The sequence below is a fragment of the Aptenodytes forsteri genome, unplaced genomic scaffold (assembly GCF_000699145.1).
Source record: "Aptenodytes forsteri isolate BGI_AS27 unplaced genomic scaffold, ASM69914v1 Scaffold229, whole genome shotgun sequence".
Classification (NCBI taxonomy): Eukaryota; Metazoa; Chordata; class Aves; order Sphenisciformes; family Spheniscidae; genus Aptenodytes; species Aptenodytes forsteri.
The window spans coordinates 2,123,422-2,142,467 of NW_008795863.1; the positions used below are offsets into that span (position 1 = coordinate 2,123,422).

A 19,046-nucleotide genomic window follows, 5' to 3' on the forward strand; every position below is an offset into this window, starting at 1 on the left:
GCTAAGAAAACAACGCCGGGGTGTGTGGCGGCAGCGTTGGGCCGCGCTGCCGAGCTCACCGGAATGACTTCAAATAGCGAATCTGTCGTAGAAAACAGCAAAGCGGTTGACACCGAGTGCGGGCTCACCGGGTGAGATCAGGCATGGCTCGGAGTCGCCTAAGAAAGTTAAGAGAATACGCCTCTGCAGGTGACAGAGGGTGTGAGCTGCCGCGCGGCGTCACGCAGGCCCGGGCAGGGCGGAGGGGTGGGGCCGTACCCCCCGGACGGACGGCCTTCCCCCGGCCTGTGTCACGCCTGAGGCCTTTCCTGCCCCGACGTGAATTGCGGCTGGGCTTGGGGGGGATTTCTTGCTCCACGGCCTCGTACAGGCGCATTTAAGGGGGCCGGTTGCCGGGTTTCGGCGTAGGGCGGCTCAGCGGTGGCCGTTACTAACGCTCCAGCAGATGGCGGCAGGCGACGGGTTCCCGCTGCGCTGGGCGGTCTCGGGCAGCTGCCGGGGCTGGCCGGGCGAGCCCCGGGGAGCGCTGGGGAACCGTTGGTGCCCCACGGCCCACAGCTCGCCGCCGCCCCGTGTCCTCCTTTCCTGAACGCTGCTGCTTTCAGCGCCTCGTAGGAACCCTTTGCAGCTATTTAGCTCACCCAAATAAATGCCGTTTGCTTTCTGTCATCACCGTCCCCACCTTTACCCTGTCCTCTGGAGCCCAATTGCTGTCTCCTGACCAGTGCTGCTGCTTCCCTCTTCTCCCCTCTTTGCCGGGGCCATCGCCATTTCCCTCTCCTAGCAGGTACTGTTATGTCTCTTCACATTACCTTACTTACAATACTGGAGCTCACTGTAATGATGCAAATCAGTAAGCAAGCAGAGGAAACATTCAACACGACAGTGTATGATTTACCTCTTTAATTCACGATGTACGGTACTAATGAGTACTATCGGATCAGCCCTAAGAATACTGTCGTGGAAAAGAACATGAGACTTGCTTCTTGAGGAGAGGTGCATAGGGGCTAAGTTTGGAAGGTTTTATAGGGAGGATGAAGCACGTGATACTCAATGCAGACAGTGCAGGAATCCAAAGATGGGTTGGAAGCGCTAAGTGAGATGAGGTGGGTATTGGACAGCATCACAGACTACGAAGCAGAGGAAGCAGAACGGAGACCTGCACATGGTAGAAAACACATCACAAGTGAGTGAGGTCTGGGCAGGAGCTATAGACCAGTAATGACTAGTGAGTAGTCAGAGGGCTGTACAAAATAAATTAACCAAGGCAGCTGGAGGCTCTTGAGGGCTGAATACTCTCACCACTGACCTATACCACCTTCCAGGGAGCCCCTCACTAGGGGAAGCACTTTCTTCCAGTTTGTATCCTGCAGTATCAGCTCGCAGACTGGATCATGCAGCTCTCAGTGCTAGTATTTTTTAAATACCATTCATGCATCGTATCACTGAGCACAAGAGTGGTCTTGTTTTTAAGGAATGTTTCATCTGTAAGCCATGTTATTTACTAGCTATTCTGAAGCTAATTACAGTAGCTGATAAATATTAACAAAGAAAAAATAATTCATTCGCTACAATCCAACTAGTAATAATGCAGTTAGTAGATTTAAGAGACTAAATAATAATGAAATTATGGTGGTAGTAATAACAGCAAACACACTTGTATCTAACTGTGCTTTATTTGAGTTCCAAAACAGTAGTCAAGTCATTAGGACACCTGCACTGCTGTATAGCTATGATCCAGTTTTCAAATCATACATTAAGTGATTAAGGAAGAGAATCAAATGTAAATTTTCCTGAAATCCGATATATTCAAATTCTCTTGATTCAAGGCCGATTCAGAGCTTTTCTAGAACATTTTTTATATCTGCACCTTTAACAGGAGATTAGTTTTACCATTTTCAAAAGGACTTTGGATTCTCACCACCTATTTAAAATTTTCATGTTTGGTCATGGCGATAAGGAGTCAAATTCAGTCCACTTGGTGAAGAGAATTTGTTCAGGGATGTCCAAATACTTAACAGAATTATAAAGAAACCATTTCCTGCTTGTGGAATAAACCTGGCAGTTTGGGTTTGATATTTAGTGCATTTATTTTTACAAACTGTAAACTACATTCCGTAGCAACTGATGGAGCTGCTGCTATCACATGCCATAGAGATCACGGTTTTCTGCATAATATGCAGGCATACTTAATATGCAAGCACTTAACACACTAATGCGTGTGTTTCATTAGTAGACTTCATATTAAGACTAGATATGCTGGTACCCAAACGTGATAAGGAATGATAATAGATTAATGATAAAAGATTGAGGCAAATTACAACAAACTTGGACTTGAAGGGACACTATGGCATTAAGATGCTAGGATTTAATCACTTTAATGATACTGGGTAAGGAGAAGTTAACATGTTGAAAAATATTTTGTTACCCAAGTACAGGGAGTATGATAAAAATGTTTTCAATTACAGAGAATGGAAAATGCGGAAGGATTTAGAAGAAAAATTACCAGCTGGTTTTACATTCTTATCTAAGTTGGCCAATGATAGTTTAAAAATTATATTTTTTTAAATACTAGAGAGCTAAATCTTAATGGAGAACATGAGTTGAAGAGAGGAATTTGCAAGTTGTTGTCAAGAAAATTAAGACATCTAAGTTCTACCTATTTATATTAGTGGAGAATTTGGTTTGGAGTTTGCAAATAACACAGAAAATTTGTAAAGCATTTTAAAAAATGAGGAGCTAATGAAAGGAAGGGGGTAACATTTTCTTGTTTCTGAAGATGAACTGGTACTGCACAATTCATCTCCTAGAGGGAACCTCACTGTGGACTGTAGGGCCATGGTCAGCATAGCCTTTTTTCCCCCCCCGCAATCACATGCAATCACTTTGGAGGTTGAAATTTCAGTATTTTCTAAATAATAGGTAAAATTTAAGTAATACAATAGGAGAAGCAAGCAAAGTTGATTGTTCCTGATCGTTCCAGTGCTGTAATTAGAGAGGTATTACATTTTTCATGCTAGAGGAAAAACACTCATATATAAGAACAAAACAAACAAACAAAAAAACCCAACAAATAATACTCATGCACTTATTTGGATTGATAAGGAGAAAGATTTTTTTAATCTTCTTTCAGCATGATTAGAGACATTTGTACTTTGAAATTTCAGTTATTGCTTCATTCAAGTAGCTGGAGAGACAGTGCCTAATAAAAACATTAAAGCTGTTTTATAAGTTCTTTAATTCATGGCAGGGTCTCTGAATGGTTGATTTTGTTAGCTATTTTTGGGAAATGTCTTTTACTGTAAACCGTTGATTGTATTTATAAAAAATTGCATTTCTTTTTTTCCAGAAGAATTGTTTCCAGTCAGTGATTCAGCTGTCAAAAACCCATTCTTTAGCAATTTTTAGTAATGTAATGATTTTGTCAAGACTGAGAGTATGTTACAACTAGTGAATTCATGTTTTTCACCTGCTTACATTTAGTTTATTTCTTCAGCCGATAGTATCAGTATAGTTGGAGCAGGGCAAAATTGTCAGGTTCACAAATAATTGGCATCAATCTGTTTCATTTGAACAGTATATAAATTTTTGAATGTGGCACAAATGCATGTTTTTGTTAGACCTAAAAAGTTTATTTTCTTTGACAACAAAAATTGTACACTTCATATCAAGACTTAGACTTTTTTCCTTACATTTTAGTTTGGTCAGTAAGCGAAAAAAACCCTACCTTTTTTAATACATACACACTTACACAATTATTTATTCATCTAAATACAATCTACCCCTGTCCTCAGTCTCTAGATTCAATGCAGGTAGCTCAGTTTATATTTATTTAGAAGCTAGGTCCACAAACTTCACTGACTTAAAAAAAATCCAGGAAATATGTGGGGGATTGTGATCCCAGAATGTTAATTTACCATTGTGTCTGATTTCAGTCAACACCGAGTAATGAGATAGATAAATACATTTATCCCATGTAGACATTTCTATCAGGTGTTTTTTGTTAGTGGAAAGACTGACACAGAACTAAGGCTCAACAGAGGAAACGCTTCATAGTGAAAGATCAAAATTACCAAAGGGATGAGGGGACAAGATATACCCTTTCTTAAGGCAAGCAGTCATTAAATAGACAGGCAAGTAGAGCAGATGACATCCGGTCTAACAGAGGCATTCGCATCTTCTGGGAAATGAAACAATGCTTATTTAAATTCTTTTAAATGGCCAGACTGTCTCCTGGATTAAAAGTAAAATAAAATTTGTTGAATAAGATCAAATCTCTCTGGACCTCTTCAGGAAGAACTCAAATGCTGTAAAAGCTATTGGCTATAAAAGCTAACATGCTACCACAGAAGAGGGATTTTCCAATGATGTAACATGAGCATAAGATATCTAGGACCACAGAAGTCTTGACGTCTAGGGTAGTATGGTAAATCAGATGGAAATAATGTGAACAGTATGTGTAGTTTAAATGTTTTTCTTTTACTTCCTCACTTAGGTCTAATATAAACCTTTGTTATTCTGTTGCCTATTTGTAATCTCATTAATAAATACTGCAATTTCTTTTTATCTTAATCTAGATGAAATTAAGAATTAATTCAAGATTACTCCCTAGCAAGACATTCCCCTCTGAATGGTGTAACAAATCTAGAAAGCAAGGCACTGAGTACTGAAAAGTGGTGCAGCTCCCTGCTGCATTTCTAGAGTGTCCGGAGGGTGGTAAAGTTGGTGCACAATAGGATGATCCAAGCTGCACAGCGATGGTAGGCAGCCAGCATGGCCACGGTCAGGAGGGCATAAGCATTCTTCACTAATGGTAACCAGAACATGGTGTGCCGTGTAGCAAGATAACGGGAAGCATGCTTGACCTCATGGAAACCCCAGGAAATTTGCAGCTTCCAGTTACTGAGCCATGAATTAGGATTCAACTATTAGCTAACCTCGGTGACTTCCTCTTACAGCTGGAGCTGAACAGTAAAGAAAAACATTCTATTTGTGGTGATGGTGTGCATGAGGTGGAAAAGCCAGTCGTATTTTAACTTTACTATTTGCTTGATCACGTGCAGAGGAAGACCATACTGAATTACGACAATCTTGATACATATTTTTGAACATTTGGGTTCAGTATTATCTCTAGATTAAATTACATTGACCCACAGCATAGGAGAAGAAAGAGAACTATAATAAGGTTAGTTTTCCACTTTGGACACAGTAGGCCAATTTTGTTTTCAAATTGACTGTATAAACCTACATAACTTAATTAACTTCTGCTGGAAGTTCAGTGTAACTGTATTAGCATTGGTAGAGATATTCTCATTCCAAATGAGTATAACTGATGCTGCCTTGGATTTAAAGAAAATACAGTTAGTACTTTCCTTTCTTCCCTTTTGACTACCTTCTTCAAGTAAAAGATGCTCTTGCCTGTAGAGGGAGATTTTAAAAGATACGAAGGCCTGCCCAAAAGAAAGTAAAATCATGAACTGTGTGCATTAAGGATGTTTATATCGGCATAGGATTGAGGGTGAGGAAGCCTGTCTTACATGGCTACCTCTATCATATGCTTCGGTCCTATCTGCACTAGAAGGTGATCCATTACGGACAATCATGGATTATCATGCTAACAGCAAACAGCTTAAAGCATAGTTAAAGGTTCTGTTCCTGATAATCATTTTAAAATACTGTTGTTGACAGGGAAGACCTGCCTGACCCTGTGAAATTCATCCACTTTTCTGTACCATGTTTTCCTTAACAACTGGATTCCCAACAATTCATAATATTCCATAGGGGGTAAAATAATATCTATTATTTTGAGATTCCTGGATTAAGGCACTGTAGAAATACAAAGTGGTATTATTGAGCAATTAGATTCAGGAAAAAGATCTAGTAAACCCAGTCATTAAGTAGGTTGCTTAGCTTTGAGAATCTGAAGCTTAACAATTAGGAGGAGTTTGAAAATGTTAGGCATGCTGCCAGCAAGTGGTCTTGTACGTGTAACATACTGTGTCATACAAACTAGAAATCTAAAGGTGGATGTTTCAGAGGAAAGCACTCATAATCGCAGCAGTGTGTCAAAGATACGGGATGAATTCCTGTTAAGCAAAAAGAATACCAGCAATTATTGCTACGAAGGGTAAGTCAAATTAAGAAGATCACTGACCAGGCATGACTGGCAGATCACAGAAAGAAATTAGTAACAAAATTAGATTTCATGGGCAAAAATGAGGGTAAATAAAGTCCCCAAGTCTATACATGAGTAAAGTGAGAGTAAAACTCCTACAGGTGTTTGAGTGAACCTTTCTTTATATGTCACCCTGCTTTGTCGCTGCTGCAATCAGAGTTCCGCTTACAACCTGTTGTTACTTGTTCTGCTAGGAAATCAATAGGATGTCCCAAACTGAAATTAAAACTTATTGTTTACTTCAAAAAGGAATATTAGAAAGATGCAAGAAAAAGATAAGCTCCAACTCCATAAAATTACGTTTTACCACATCATGTAAAAAAGAGTACAGGAAGACAAAATAAGCAAAATAATAATTGATAAGCCCAAGAAATGCTATTCGAGCAAAACAGTTACCCAGTCATGATGAAGTATAGCTTTGGCAGCCCGTAAGAGATGACTTAAGGGGAAACAGAAGTGATGTTATATAAGTAAGTGGCTTATGGATGGAAAACTATTCTCAGTCGTATGAATGTGCAAAGAAATGTAAGGGAAAATTGGAATGACAGACTGACAAGCAACATAACTGACAGCTAGGAATGGAATACTAATGGCCTCATAACAGATGAATATGAAGGTTGATCTCGGATCATATAACTACATCAGAGCTATCTCTAAACTAGTGATCTCAGGTTGGGAAATAGAAACAGAGCTTGTAGGAGTAAAAATGGAAAATAGCTGGCCCTGAGAGTTTTCACAGTAAGAACAGACAGAAAAGTCTAAACTTAGCAGTGGTGGCTTTCCTCCGTCTGCTTTTGTGTATATGGAAAGAAGCAGCAGAAGTAGAAACAGACGTATAAATTGCTGACAAAATTGAAAGCTAAACCATTTTTGCAGACTACTGTTATGATCGAGTATCAAATGCAGTATTAAAGCTGATGCTTACAGAATGGGTATTTATGCTTGTTTATAAGCTAAGGATGCCTTTAATGCCTTTACTGGTGGGTGGTAACATGAATCTTTCACTACCTTAAAAAAAGATTTCACAGCACCACCACATACCATAGTAATATTTAGTCATTTGGACAGCGGGGTCAGACAGGGTTTGGTGAACTGTGTTTGAAGAATGACCTTACTCCACTAATTCTTCTTCTCCCCAGACGACCTGCCCTTCCTAAGGCCTGGAGCCTGTCTGTTTGCATGTCAAAAGCTGCAGCGTAGCATTGAACTACCCCCTTCCTGATGGAGGACCCTCTAGCATGTATGTTTCCTTCAGCGAATACCCTTCTGCCATCTAGAGTCCATAGTCTCTCAGTGACCTAACACACGAGCCAACTCTCATTTCCTTCAGCAGTCTGCTCACGAGGGGGAAGAGCAGTGCTGCTGAGGAAAGGAGCAAATCTTGCAGCCTTTCCTCTTCGGCCTCTCGCCCGTGGGATGGAGACACTCCACGCGTGGCAATCCTCCTGGTCTGAGGAGGCGGAGGCAGAGGCACAGCTGCGGTGGGGCACACAAAACAGGGCTGGGCCATGTTACACAGGGTGGTTTCTCACAGGGTACTGTTTGATGCCAGACACACATGATGCCATCCACCCTGACTGTGACTTCATTTCATTTACCATAGGTATCTTCTTTAGATTATTTTTTCCTTTATTTGGAGTTTTCCTTTCTCACATTTCAGAAGTGAGTATTCAACTTGAGGTGGTCTGCTTATTAAATTGGAAAATTTTAAGTGGTTGGTTACTGGAGCTGACTCAAGGCTTCTCCACATACGGGAAAATTTGAATTTTGCAGCAGTTGTAGTCAGAGTCTGTATAAAAAAGAACATGGGGGTTTTGGAAGGTGGACATGCGTGAAGAAGAGCATGGAGGAAAGAGAAGAGGGAGGTGCAGGGAGATAGGCTGAGAAGACTCAGTAGGGTTTTGGCTGACTACGAGTAGAATTAAGAGGCCCTCTTCATCCATCACTGGATCCCAGCCCTCCAGTCTCTAGATTCAGGATGTTGTGCCTCTCCTTGCCCGTGCTCCTTACCACTCAAGCAGCAAACAAGTCCTCATGTGCATCTCCTCCACTGCTGCCAGGGCTCAGCTGCTCCCGTAAAGGGAAGGGGCAGGGATAGGACTGAGTCAGAAGGGTCAGGTTTGCTGCTGTCGCTGGTGCATGCTCACTCTGAGAGTGAGTATAAAACACGTATAAATACAGTATAACACATACATATACAGTATAAAAGTATAAATTACTCAGGCTGAGAGAGTTTGCCACCAGGAGGTAGAAATCAGTTGTTCACATAGCATGAACAGCTCAAACGTGGTCTTCCTCTCCACAGAAAAGGCCTTGGCAGAGGAAAGAGCGGAGCTTGGCTGCTCTTTATTGGGACCGTTTTGCCACCCTGAACATCTGCATCCATAGGCAACCTGCCCACGTTGCCTATACCTGTAGCTGGCCCTGCTGTTCTCTATTCAAATAAAAGAAAGACTCTAAAGTTAAAATGGAAACTTCAGCACTGCCTATCAGTAGAAATAAATGTCTTTAAGATTTATTTTTTGTTTCATTTGGAAAAAGAAGAATAAATGCTTATATTAGGGCATAATAGGTGAACATTTGTCTGGAAAAAATCTGAACTTCTAGTGCAGCAGAGGTGGTGCAACGCAGTTTGAAAGACACCACCACCACGATGTTATCATTGCAGTATTAGCTATGGAAGTAACTTGCTCATTACTCTTGTTACATGACCAATACTTTTGTTGTCGGTAAGTGTAACAAACATTTCTTAAAATGCTATTTACCTATAATAGGCTAAAGAGCTTTTGAAATCAATGTTTTAGGAAAACTACATATTCCCCAAACCCAACAGGATTACCCATTTAAAAAAAACTACTTAAGCAGCTATACAAGGACATTAATATATTTCTGCATCTACAAGGGCAGCAGTTTAACAAATGCAAGGCCCATCCTAAAAACAGCCTTATACTTCTGACTTCCAGCAAAAGAATAATCCTTGGGGCCATTTTCATGTGCCTAAAAGTAAGTGCTTAAGGAATCACAATCTATTACGTGTTCCAGGGCTAACGGGAATCCTAGCTCGGGCAAGTGGCTGTACTTACAGACGACTTTAAATAACTTAAAGGAATATGGTTGAAAGGGTAATGTGAAAGGGCATAGCCAAGGTTTTCAAACTGGTAGAAAACACTTTCATCCCTTCTTATGTAGAATAGACCCTGTCTCTCTCTCAGATTTCAAGTTTCCATATGGCGTATGGGTAGACTATGTAATAGATTTGGAACCACCTATTTATGAATGCCATATGTTACATACAGCTTTTAGATCATTGTGAGACATAACAAGATGGAGTTAATTTACCTAAGGAACAGTCTGGGGACATAGTCCAGATAATATATATCAGCAAATGTTAAATGGACAATGCTGGAGTAATTTTCTAGTTTGACCACCATTAGGAGAAGCTAAACATATCTGTCTAGGAAGGTTTCAGACTCTAGTAGAGAGAACACCAAAAGGCTCCCTAGAGGTCTGCTAAACACTCCTCCTCCCTCTGACATTTCTAAAAGCAAAGATGATGAATTTATTCTAACAATAATAATGGTTCCTTGTTTCTAAAGCATTTGAAACATCTGGGTTAAGAACATGTAATGAAATCCCAGACAAGATTCCAGGGAAAGCATACTTGGATTTCTAGAAGACACGTGACTACAAAAGCTAATTGCCCATTCACTGGAAGTTTTGAAAATGTATTGTTGTGCTCACTTAAGGCTTCTCCCCCACCAGTGAAATTCTCACTAGCAAAAATGCTGCCTTACAGTCAGCTATAAGGGTGTGCTCCCTTTGAAGAGAAACTGTACGGCGATTTTATACTCCTCACCGACCACTTTATTCATCACATGTCTCAACCCAGCGATACTGTTAGATCAGAATCATAACAAGGAGAAATTTCCAACAGGAGTTGCTATGAGGACAGATTACCCAAGGGACCAATCATTAGATGCGGCAAAGAATTTACATAATTTTAAATTGTTATTGCGTAAACTGTATGGTCATAGTTTATGCTAACATATTTTCAATTAAATTATTTCTAAACTTCACTGTTGCAAGACAAGAATCAGGTCTGCATATTGTTAAGTCTCTTTTCTACAGACTTGTACTAATTAGCATGGTTAGTTGGCCTTACAGGAATAAGTACTGTTTGTGCTGTGACACATATTTAAACTGAAAACTCTAGACGCATGTCAAAACAAACACAGTCCAAAGCTAAGAGAGCATCCGCCACATGAACACACTGAAAAGGGCACTCGAGCATTTTAAGGCACATTCACATCATGCCTTAGGATTAATGGCGCTTTGAACATTCCCACGCAGCGCTATTGTGGAGGCTTATTAGCAACTGCTGAACAGTGAAAACTCTTTTCAGCAAAGGTCAGATAAGTGTCACTAATTACCAGCAATTGCTTCCTGCCCAAGGTAACTCACATGCCGTGTTGTGGAGAGAACATGTATGCCTAACAGACATAATTTCTACTGACACAACTTACTCAACGTTTCACCAAAATTATCTGCTTTTGAACAAGCTGAAATATAATTATTTCAGATTTGTGCATCTTCGGTGAGTGGCTGATGTACTGTCCCCAAGTACTGAGCATAGCTTTTGAGCCTAACAAATGTCCTCGAGACATCTGAAATACGAAGAGAACACACAGCACATTGCCGTGCTCTCTAGGAGGATAGCAGGAACAGATGATATTTATGTACGCAAGTATTGTGCACAGAGTATAAACACACGCATGAAATGCTGAACAGAAACGTTCTGTGCATGGAGTTTACTTATCCACTGTCTCTTCAATTACACAGATTAGTCAAACAAAAATATTATTTCCATTTTCCCCAAATAATGCTATATTCTAATGTTGAAAGAGGTAAACTTCAAAGTTAATCATGCAGTTATCTGCATGATTATTAAAAGTATCTGCCCTACTTTTTATAGAAATATTTTTAAATTATTGAGAAAAATATAATTCAGCGCTTGGTAATTCTAGCTAATTTAATTTCCATCACATCTGGTAACACTTGGTAGATTTAAATGTATACCTATATGCAACTCACATTATAAAACAATTTTATAAAATGCTGTGCATGTAAGTTTCCAGTTAGAATACCCAGGGGGGTATAACTTGCAGCATAGATTTCATTAATCTAATTCATTATTGAACCTATTAATGAATCACTCCTCTGTGTGAACAAAGCACTCCCAACTACTTCCCCTCTCGGGAAAGAGAGAGGTAAAAGAAAGAAAGGGAAAGTTTTCATGTCACCCTGAAAGGCATATGTATTTATGTTTTAAAAACATAATCATTGCAGTATTTCATTGGGACCTCCTTTCCAAAGATATTCAGGATTTATTCCACTTGCTGTGACAGAATTGTGTAAATTCTATATTAATACTGCACACTGTTGATGCATATTTGACAGCAGATTTAGCTGTAATGGCTAATGCAGTTACCCCCTTCAGTTATCTGCCTCGTCCTGCTTTCCAAGGTTGCTGAAACTCTGGAAATTAAGTGAGAATTACCCTTACCACTTTTTATGAGACCAAGAAATACTGGCATCACAGGATTTGTGACATTCCCCAGAGAAAACCCCTAGAACCAAGAGTGTATGTATGTGTGGCATAGTTTCACAAAGAACGCATCCCACTTCTCATTTCACCACTGCTGCTGTCACATTTATTCCTTATATGGTATAGAGAGGCCAACATATATTCTGAATCTAGAAATTAGACTGTGCATTTATAACTTCTGATAACATTATGTATAAGGTATTACCAATGTGTTGAGAAGCAATGGGAAATCAGGAGCGTACTGGTTACGATAGAAATGTTAATGTAACAGCTTGTTGGGATACACAGATACGGGCCTGTGGCAGTCATATGTCCTAATCCTCTCCTCACAGAATTGCTTTCAAGAATCTGATCACCAGACCCAACTAAATATTATTTCTTAATCAAGAAAAAACAAAGGGCAAAACTAAGGTGGTCTTGCTTGGACACAGAAAAAAACCCCTTTGCTTGTGCTCTGCGTCCTACCTTTCCTGCTCAGTGCTTAAGAGGGGGCTGGTAAGAAGAAACCAGCCATCTTGGACAAAGAAAATCAATTTCAAGTGAATAGAGCTTCCAAAATTAGTGTAAGAGAATGGGAGCTAGAAGCTAGCTGAGATGCTAAAGTGACCCTGGAGGATGTTTCTTGACAAATATAATCTTAATAACCTACTTTGTTTCTTTACCTCTTTGTAGCATTGCTCCATTACTGCAAATCTGTGTTAGTAAATACATTATTTTATACTTAAATCTTGAGAAGAATCTGACTCTGAGTGATCTAACACACAATCAAGACATTTCTGATATAAAAGGGTGGCAGAGTAAAGAAAATGGCGTACTAGGACACCTTAAGCGTTTTCTTTCTGACAAATTGCTTCCAGTGTATTTAGAGGGTACTACTGTCTGCCACTGAAGAAGCTGCAGTGGTCTGTCTGAGAAGCGGTACCACAAGGTTTTTAAAAAGAAAAGAGTATCTTTTGATGACTCGTGATATCTCTTTGCATGCAGTGAGACAGTAGGAAAAAAGATCTAAAATTCAAAAGATCCAGAGAACTTCATACACCCATTTTGATACTGGACACGTTCTGTACAAGGGTGCTTTTCTTCCCAGGTTGTTAATTCCAGTAAGTGGTAGTGTCATGACTTGAGTGGCTGGAACTGTTCCACTGGCTAAAATAAGATGTTAAAGACCTTGACAGCATTCCAATTGGAAAACTTGTGTTATGGATCCTTCTTTCGGTACATTATACTCAGTTTTTCTTTTCTTTGAGAAAACAAACAAATTGGTTTAGCAGTTACAGCAATTCATATGCCATAAGGGTATGAATTAGAGGTTTTAAATGTCTGGACGAAAGAAAACATAGCATACATTCAGAAACCGTAATATACTTGTTATGCAAACCAGATTTTTTTAAGACTCCTTACTTTGGTAGATTAGTTTCAAAGCCATTTTTATAACAGGCATTATCAAAGAAAAAAAGGAAAGATAAATTTTACATGCACTACTAATTTGTTTTTGTTAGGAAATCATACCGTCTGAAAAATTAAGAATTTCTTCATGGCGCTCTGCCACCTACAGGCAAAATCTATTTTCCTCCTTGCTTTCTGATTTACTTCGAGGGTAAAAAGAGAGGTGCATCGATTATTGCAATCCTGCCTTGCCAAGTCAATGTAGCAAGTTCTTATTTAGTATTCCGTGGTCCTTGCAAGATTCAGTGCCTTTACACGCTGACACAAGCATGAACACCTTGCCCTGTATAACATACCAAAGGACATCTCAGCAGACAAAACTAGCCACACGTTCATGGAACCCTGCCATCCAAACAGTGACTCAGAGAATGTGGCTCCTACAGGGCTGCTGATTATCTCATAAGACGAGCTTATACGGGAAATTGTATGAAATCAGATATATTAATGTCAACTTAAAAACAGAAAAAGATATCACAAATCTTGCACAGATCTACCTCTGCTAGCGCAGGAAGGACAGAAGTAATTATTGTAATATATGTTGAAGGCTCGCCACCACATGGTAGATTTAAGTTGCTGTGAAGTTGGTAACAATAAGATTTTTTAAATCATTATTACAGCTAGTAGTAAAAGAAAACCCTTTCCTGTTATTGGCACTTCAGGTTGTCTAATACAGAAACATAAATTACAAAATGGATTACAATCCTAAATCACGTTGCCAAAAAGACTTTTATTACTTTATTCCAAATTATTGGGGGGGGGGAAGGCAAACACAATTTGGAGACTTTTACACCCATGAAAATAGACATAATTGCTTTGTTCAGATGCTGGGAAACCGAAAGGATAACAGAAACATTTTACTGATACCCTCAGTACAAAGTCTTCTTCTGCCGAAACAGTACTTTCTTACAAGAACTTCTCCTAGCAAACAGTGGTATGAGTCGTGCATTGCAACCTCCTCAGCTGTAATTCAGAGAATGCCCTTAATTTTGTAATTTGGAAGATAAGCTTGAATGTAGATGAAAATACAGAATCTGTGCTATAGAAAAGTTACAAGATCATGATAAAATGATTTCGCCAAAAAGACTTTTATTACTTTATTCCAAATTATTGGGGGGGGGGAAGGCAAACACAATTTGGAGACTTTTACACCCATGAAAATAGACATAATTGCTTTGTTCAGATGCTGGGAAATGCAAAGGAAAACTGGAACATAAAATTCAGAACACAAATTTATAACAGAAACATTTACTGATACTCCTCAGTACAAAGTCTTCTTCTGCCGAAACAGTACTTTCTTACAAGAACTTCTCCTAGCAAGTAACAGTGGTATGAGTCGTGCATTGCAACCTTTTCAGCTGTAATTCAGAGAATGCCCTTAATTTTGTAATTTGGAAGATAAGCTTGAATGTAGATGAAAATACAGAATCTGTGCTATAGAAAAGTTACAAGATCATGATAACATGATTTCAAAATTATGAGAGAATGTGAATTAAAGACTCACCGGGCAACATAAAGCTGTTTCCAGAACTGCAGTTTAGACACCTTTTTAACCATTATACAGTAATGTAAAGTGATGCTTTGAAATAATAACGGTGAGATTAGAAATGGTCTAAGCATGGAACAGCTCTATTCAGTCTGTGAGGAAAACAATTTTAAAATCTAATAAACCGGTGATCCTCAAACAAATGCAAGTCTCAGTAAACTTTCAATGTCAAAACCTTTGTGTTAGCTGTAGGCTATCAATGCAGTTTCTAGTAAAAAATGACCTCCTAACCAGGAATGTGGAATGCCATCAAGCCACTCTGGACACTCACTGAATTAGACTTTCTCACTTGCAAACTATGATTTTAATAAATGTCACTGTAGCTAGGGGTGAAAAGGAAAGAGGGACGGAAAATCAAGTAACGTATACAAACCATCCCCAGCAAGCAAGATCCTCTGCACAAGCAATAAAAATAATAACTTGGAGTCATCTTTTTTGGTAAGTGGCTCTTCTCTTCCTGTAGCTGCTCCCCGCACCCCCTGCGTTGACTCATAGGCATTAGGTTTTATGGCTGACTGCACACCCCAGCTTAGGTTGCTGGAAGGGTTGCTTCACAAAGCCACAGCACAGCCTAAAGTTGTTCTACCCATCACACATCCTGGCTGGCTGCCTTTTCTGCTAGCTAGTGTCCATTCACTCGTGACAGCACTTCTGCCAGTTGCCGTTTTCTTTTCACACTCCACAATGATTTCAGCTTCACCGTAGGAGCCCAGTGCCATACAGACCGGCACAGATCTCTGGACTATAGAACAGACTTCCTAAATAGACCTTAATCTTTCTTTTCTTCCTTGGCCATGAATTTCTTCTACCCAGAACTCCAAACTACAGTTTGGGCAATCATTTAGTCTGGGCACAGCTGTGTTGTCCTTCTCTTCAAAGCATAATTACAGCTTCCATTTTACTACATAGCCATTTTTTAACAGACATTGCACACTAGAATTCCACTGTTGTGGACCTGTGACTGATGTGACAGACTTCCTTAGCTGAATGCAAACCTGTTAGAGTCCCTTGTGCTTCTGCTACTGTTGCTGCTACAAGGATGTGCATTTTGCTACATACATTTTGAAGTTTTTTTTTTCTTTTGTTGTATGCCAAAATACAGTGTTGGGCAGGGGGAGGAAATCAATAATATAGCTGAGGACAGGTATTTGCACTGGCACCCACTTTCAGTCATAGGAATTTTAATGTTCACTTGAACAAGGAATACAGTCCCCAAAAGTCTGAAATAGGAAGACTCCACTGTAAATGCACAGGATAAATGAAACCTGTGTCACCCTGACCATTGGACCTTTTCATTCAGCTTCTCCTGCTCCCTACCAGATGCCAGAAGAGTGGCCAGCCTTCTGGGTTTCCAGTCCTATCCAGTTCGTGGGGGAAGGGAGGATCCTCTTCTCCTTTAGGCCTTGGGCTGTAAGACTTAAATCAGGAAAGATAGGTTCTCATCCTCTCACACCGTGGCAAGCTTAAGCACATTACAGCTTTCTTCCTTCACAGCTAAGATTGATATGGAGTGTATTCGTGAATAAAACCACCTCAGGGAAGAATTTGTTCTTCATCTACCAATATCCAAAATGGTTCTCAGAAAAGCAGCACAAACCAGATCATTTCCAATAAATGATACTTAAGTAATTCCAGTGAATGACCCCCAAAAAAGGTACACATGGAGGAACAAGCACTTAGTCGATTCCGGACTGGCACTAAAGTTAATTGTTTGGCCAAGGTCACTGGACAAACACCATTTAAAGTTAACTTGATTGGTCTTTTTCATTTGGGTGAGCAAGGGCACCAAAACCAATTTTGAGATCAGAACTGGTGTGGATACCAACTACCCTGGGGTGACTGTTTTGTCAGCACAGCAAGGGGCTTCTCAAATTATCAGACATTTTAATAGGAAAACATTGCAATAGCTACTTGTTTATGTTTATACCAAGACAGAAAACACTAACAATATACCACACATTCCAGCAACTCCATTATCCTGCTTTGCATATTTCTCATGCTGTCTCAAGGGTTTAAGAGTTTCTGTAGTAGTTCATCTGGGTTTGGCTGCACAGCTCATACAGAGCAGGAATATACTATTGGCAATAGAATAAATAAAGTTTTCTAATGAGTGTACTTGGTTTATGTTGTGTATACAGTTCTCCTCCATAGACCATTATAACTGTAGTCCTGGGCCTATCCTGGGCTCAATTCCCAAAACCCAGAGAACTGGTACTACATTTTCAGCGTATTTGCAGTAAAAAATAACAACCAAAAAGCAAACAATGGCAATTTCTCCAGAAACCCCTGGTTTACCAGTTATTGCTCTTCTAAGCCAGCTGTAAATCACAATTAATAAACATTTCTTTTAGTTTTCCATGAGCTGTCTCTAGGCACTGGTTTGTGTTACAGGTCCTAAACATAACTGCTACCATAAAACTCCCTCCCCTAATAACACAATTACATTGCTTTCCCAACATGAACTATGTCACCAAATATCACAAGCAATGACAAGCGCAAGCTTCTCATATGCACGACAGCTGCTAATTAGAAGAGCAGAATACATGTTCCTGTGTTTATATATCAAAACTACCGCTTCTCCTGCGTCCTTCTCAAAACACCAGTGTCCCAATGGCCCGCTCAGCTGATCCACACAGGGTGCTCCTTAGCTGATAGAGCTGTCCTTGAACTCAAGCACATCTTCTCACACGCCACGGGCAGCGACCTCCAAGTCTTCCCTGGCCTTTGCACTAGAATAAAGAGAAACTAACATGTCATTGGGCAGCATCATTCTCCGTACTCTGGACGGACAGGATGGTGACTGGGCCTCCTTTAGCTGTGATCCATGTCGGATGGCTTCATGGGCATCACGATGCCTGTGACCTACAGGTAGCTCCAGTGAGGGGTAAAAAAGGCTGTAATAACAAATGCTACAAATACAGGTTGGTCAGCCAGTTCATATCCACAGAAAAGCCTACTGAAGACTAAACTCAGTGAGGAAGTTGAGTATCTTAATTTCTTTATTAAAATTTGTTATTTTGCAGACAGTTTCTATGTATCTATTTACTTTCTCATACCCAGCCTGTGCAAGATCAGTTTTCTGAGGTTAAGAACACTTTTTGTTCATTGAAACATGAATTCAAAGAAACCTATTTTGAATTAAAAAGAATCATTACCTCTAGGATGGGCACTTAGATTCTTCTCTGCACTCCTAAACCAGAAACATAATTCACAGATGTTGTCTTAATTTACTTATTTCACAACTGATCACATGTAGCACATTGATGAAGTAGAGAACACCTGCAGAAGAACAGACATAGCCTGTCCCTCAGTCTTGCAGGCAGAAAAATCCAGAAGAGCTACTCCCTATATAGCTTTCAAAGTTTGAACCCACAGTTCAAGAAAATCTGATGCAACATTTCCTTGAGTTACCTGGAAAAACATGCTATGAACTTACCGATGCATACTGTCCCATCAGCTATACTTCAGAGGTGCGTCATGCAAAACCCCACTGTACAAGATACCAGCTTTCATTATAGGACCTGAGGGAGCACATCAGCCGGTGGATTTGGAGCACGGTACTGCACTGCAGCCCGCAGACAGGAAGTGCAACAGCCGATGACAGGTATTTGGACATCAAAACCAGAAGTCTGTTCCAAAAATATTTGCCTTACCTGTGTACCCACACATACATCTTTTGTGCCATGCTGAGTGACCCTTGTCCCTGTGTTTTCTAGCTATAAAACACCTCCGTGGAGGGGAGCGTGAACTCAGCTCACCCAGCACTGAGGCCACATTTCTCCAGCATGCAACTTTCGGCCTTTAGGCGCGACGTGGGCAACGCTCGTGCCAGGCATCGTCCCTGGCTGCCCGTCCTACTGTGGCCTTCACGCTGTGCTGCTTTAACGGCGGCCAGCACGCTACCTCGTCAGCAGCTTACCGATGGAATTGCATCAGCATGCTAATGGTGTGAGCGCCTCGCTCTGCTGGCCTTTCCTCCTCACGTCACACATCTGAAATTGTTCTTAGAAACCACCCGAGGCCCAGCCCTGCGCCACAGCAGGCACGGCGTGCAGGCAAGCGTGGTGCCAGTACGGCCACGCGCAGGACCGCGCAGCGGGTTATCGCGGGGGCTGTAGATGCCACGCTCGGCCCCCGCACGCGTGTACAAGCCCGGTGACGGGGCACTCTGAGGCGGCCCGGGGCTGACGGGGCCCGCTTGGGCCCGGCCACCGCACCGCAGACGACGGGCGCCGTGGCCGGGGGCGGCAGAGCGGGGCGGGGCTAACCGCCGGCGG

The 19,046-nt window shown here is 40.7% G+C and overlaps 1 protein-coding gene across 1 annotated transcript in view; it reads right to left on the reverse strand.

Annotated features, from left to right (window-relative positions):
- Positions 1 to 18,605, reverse strand: part of SEH1L (SEH1 like nucleoporin) — a 39,831-nt gene extending 21,226 nt beyond the window's left edge. Inside the window, exons 1-2 of the mRNA XM_009284127.1 lie at positions 18,528 to 18,605; positions 369 to 620 (exon numbers count right to left, since the gene is read on the reverse strand). Coding sequence (XP_009282402.1) covers positions 369 to 620; positions 18,528 to 18,605 — 330 coding nt within the window. The remainder of the gene's footprint in view (positions 1 to 368; positions 621 to 18,527) is intronic.
- Between the last annotated feature and the right edge of the window lie 441 nt (positions 18,606 to 19,046).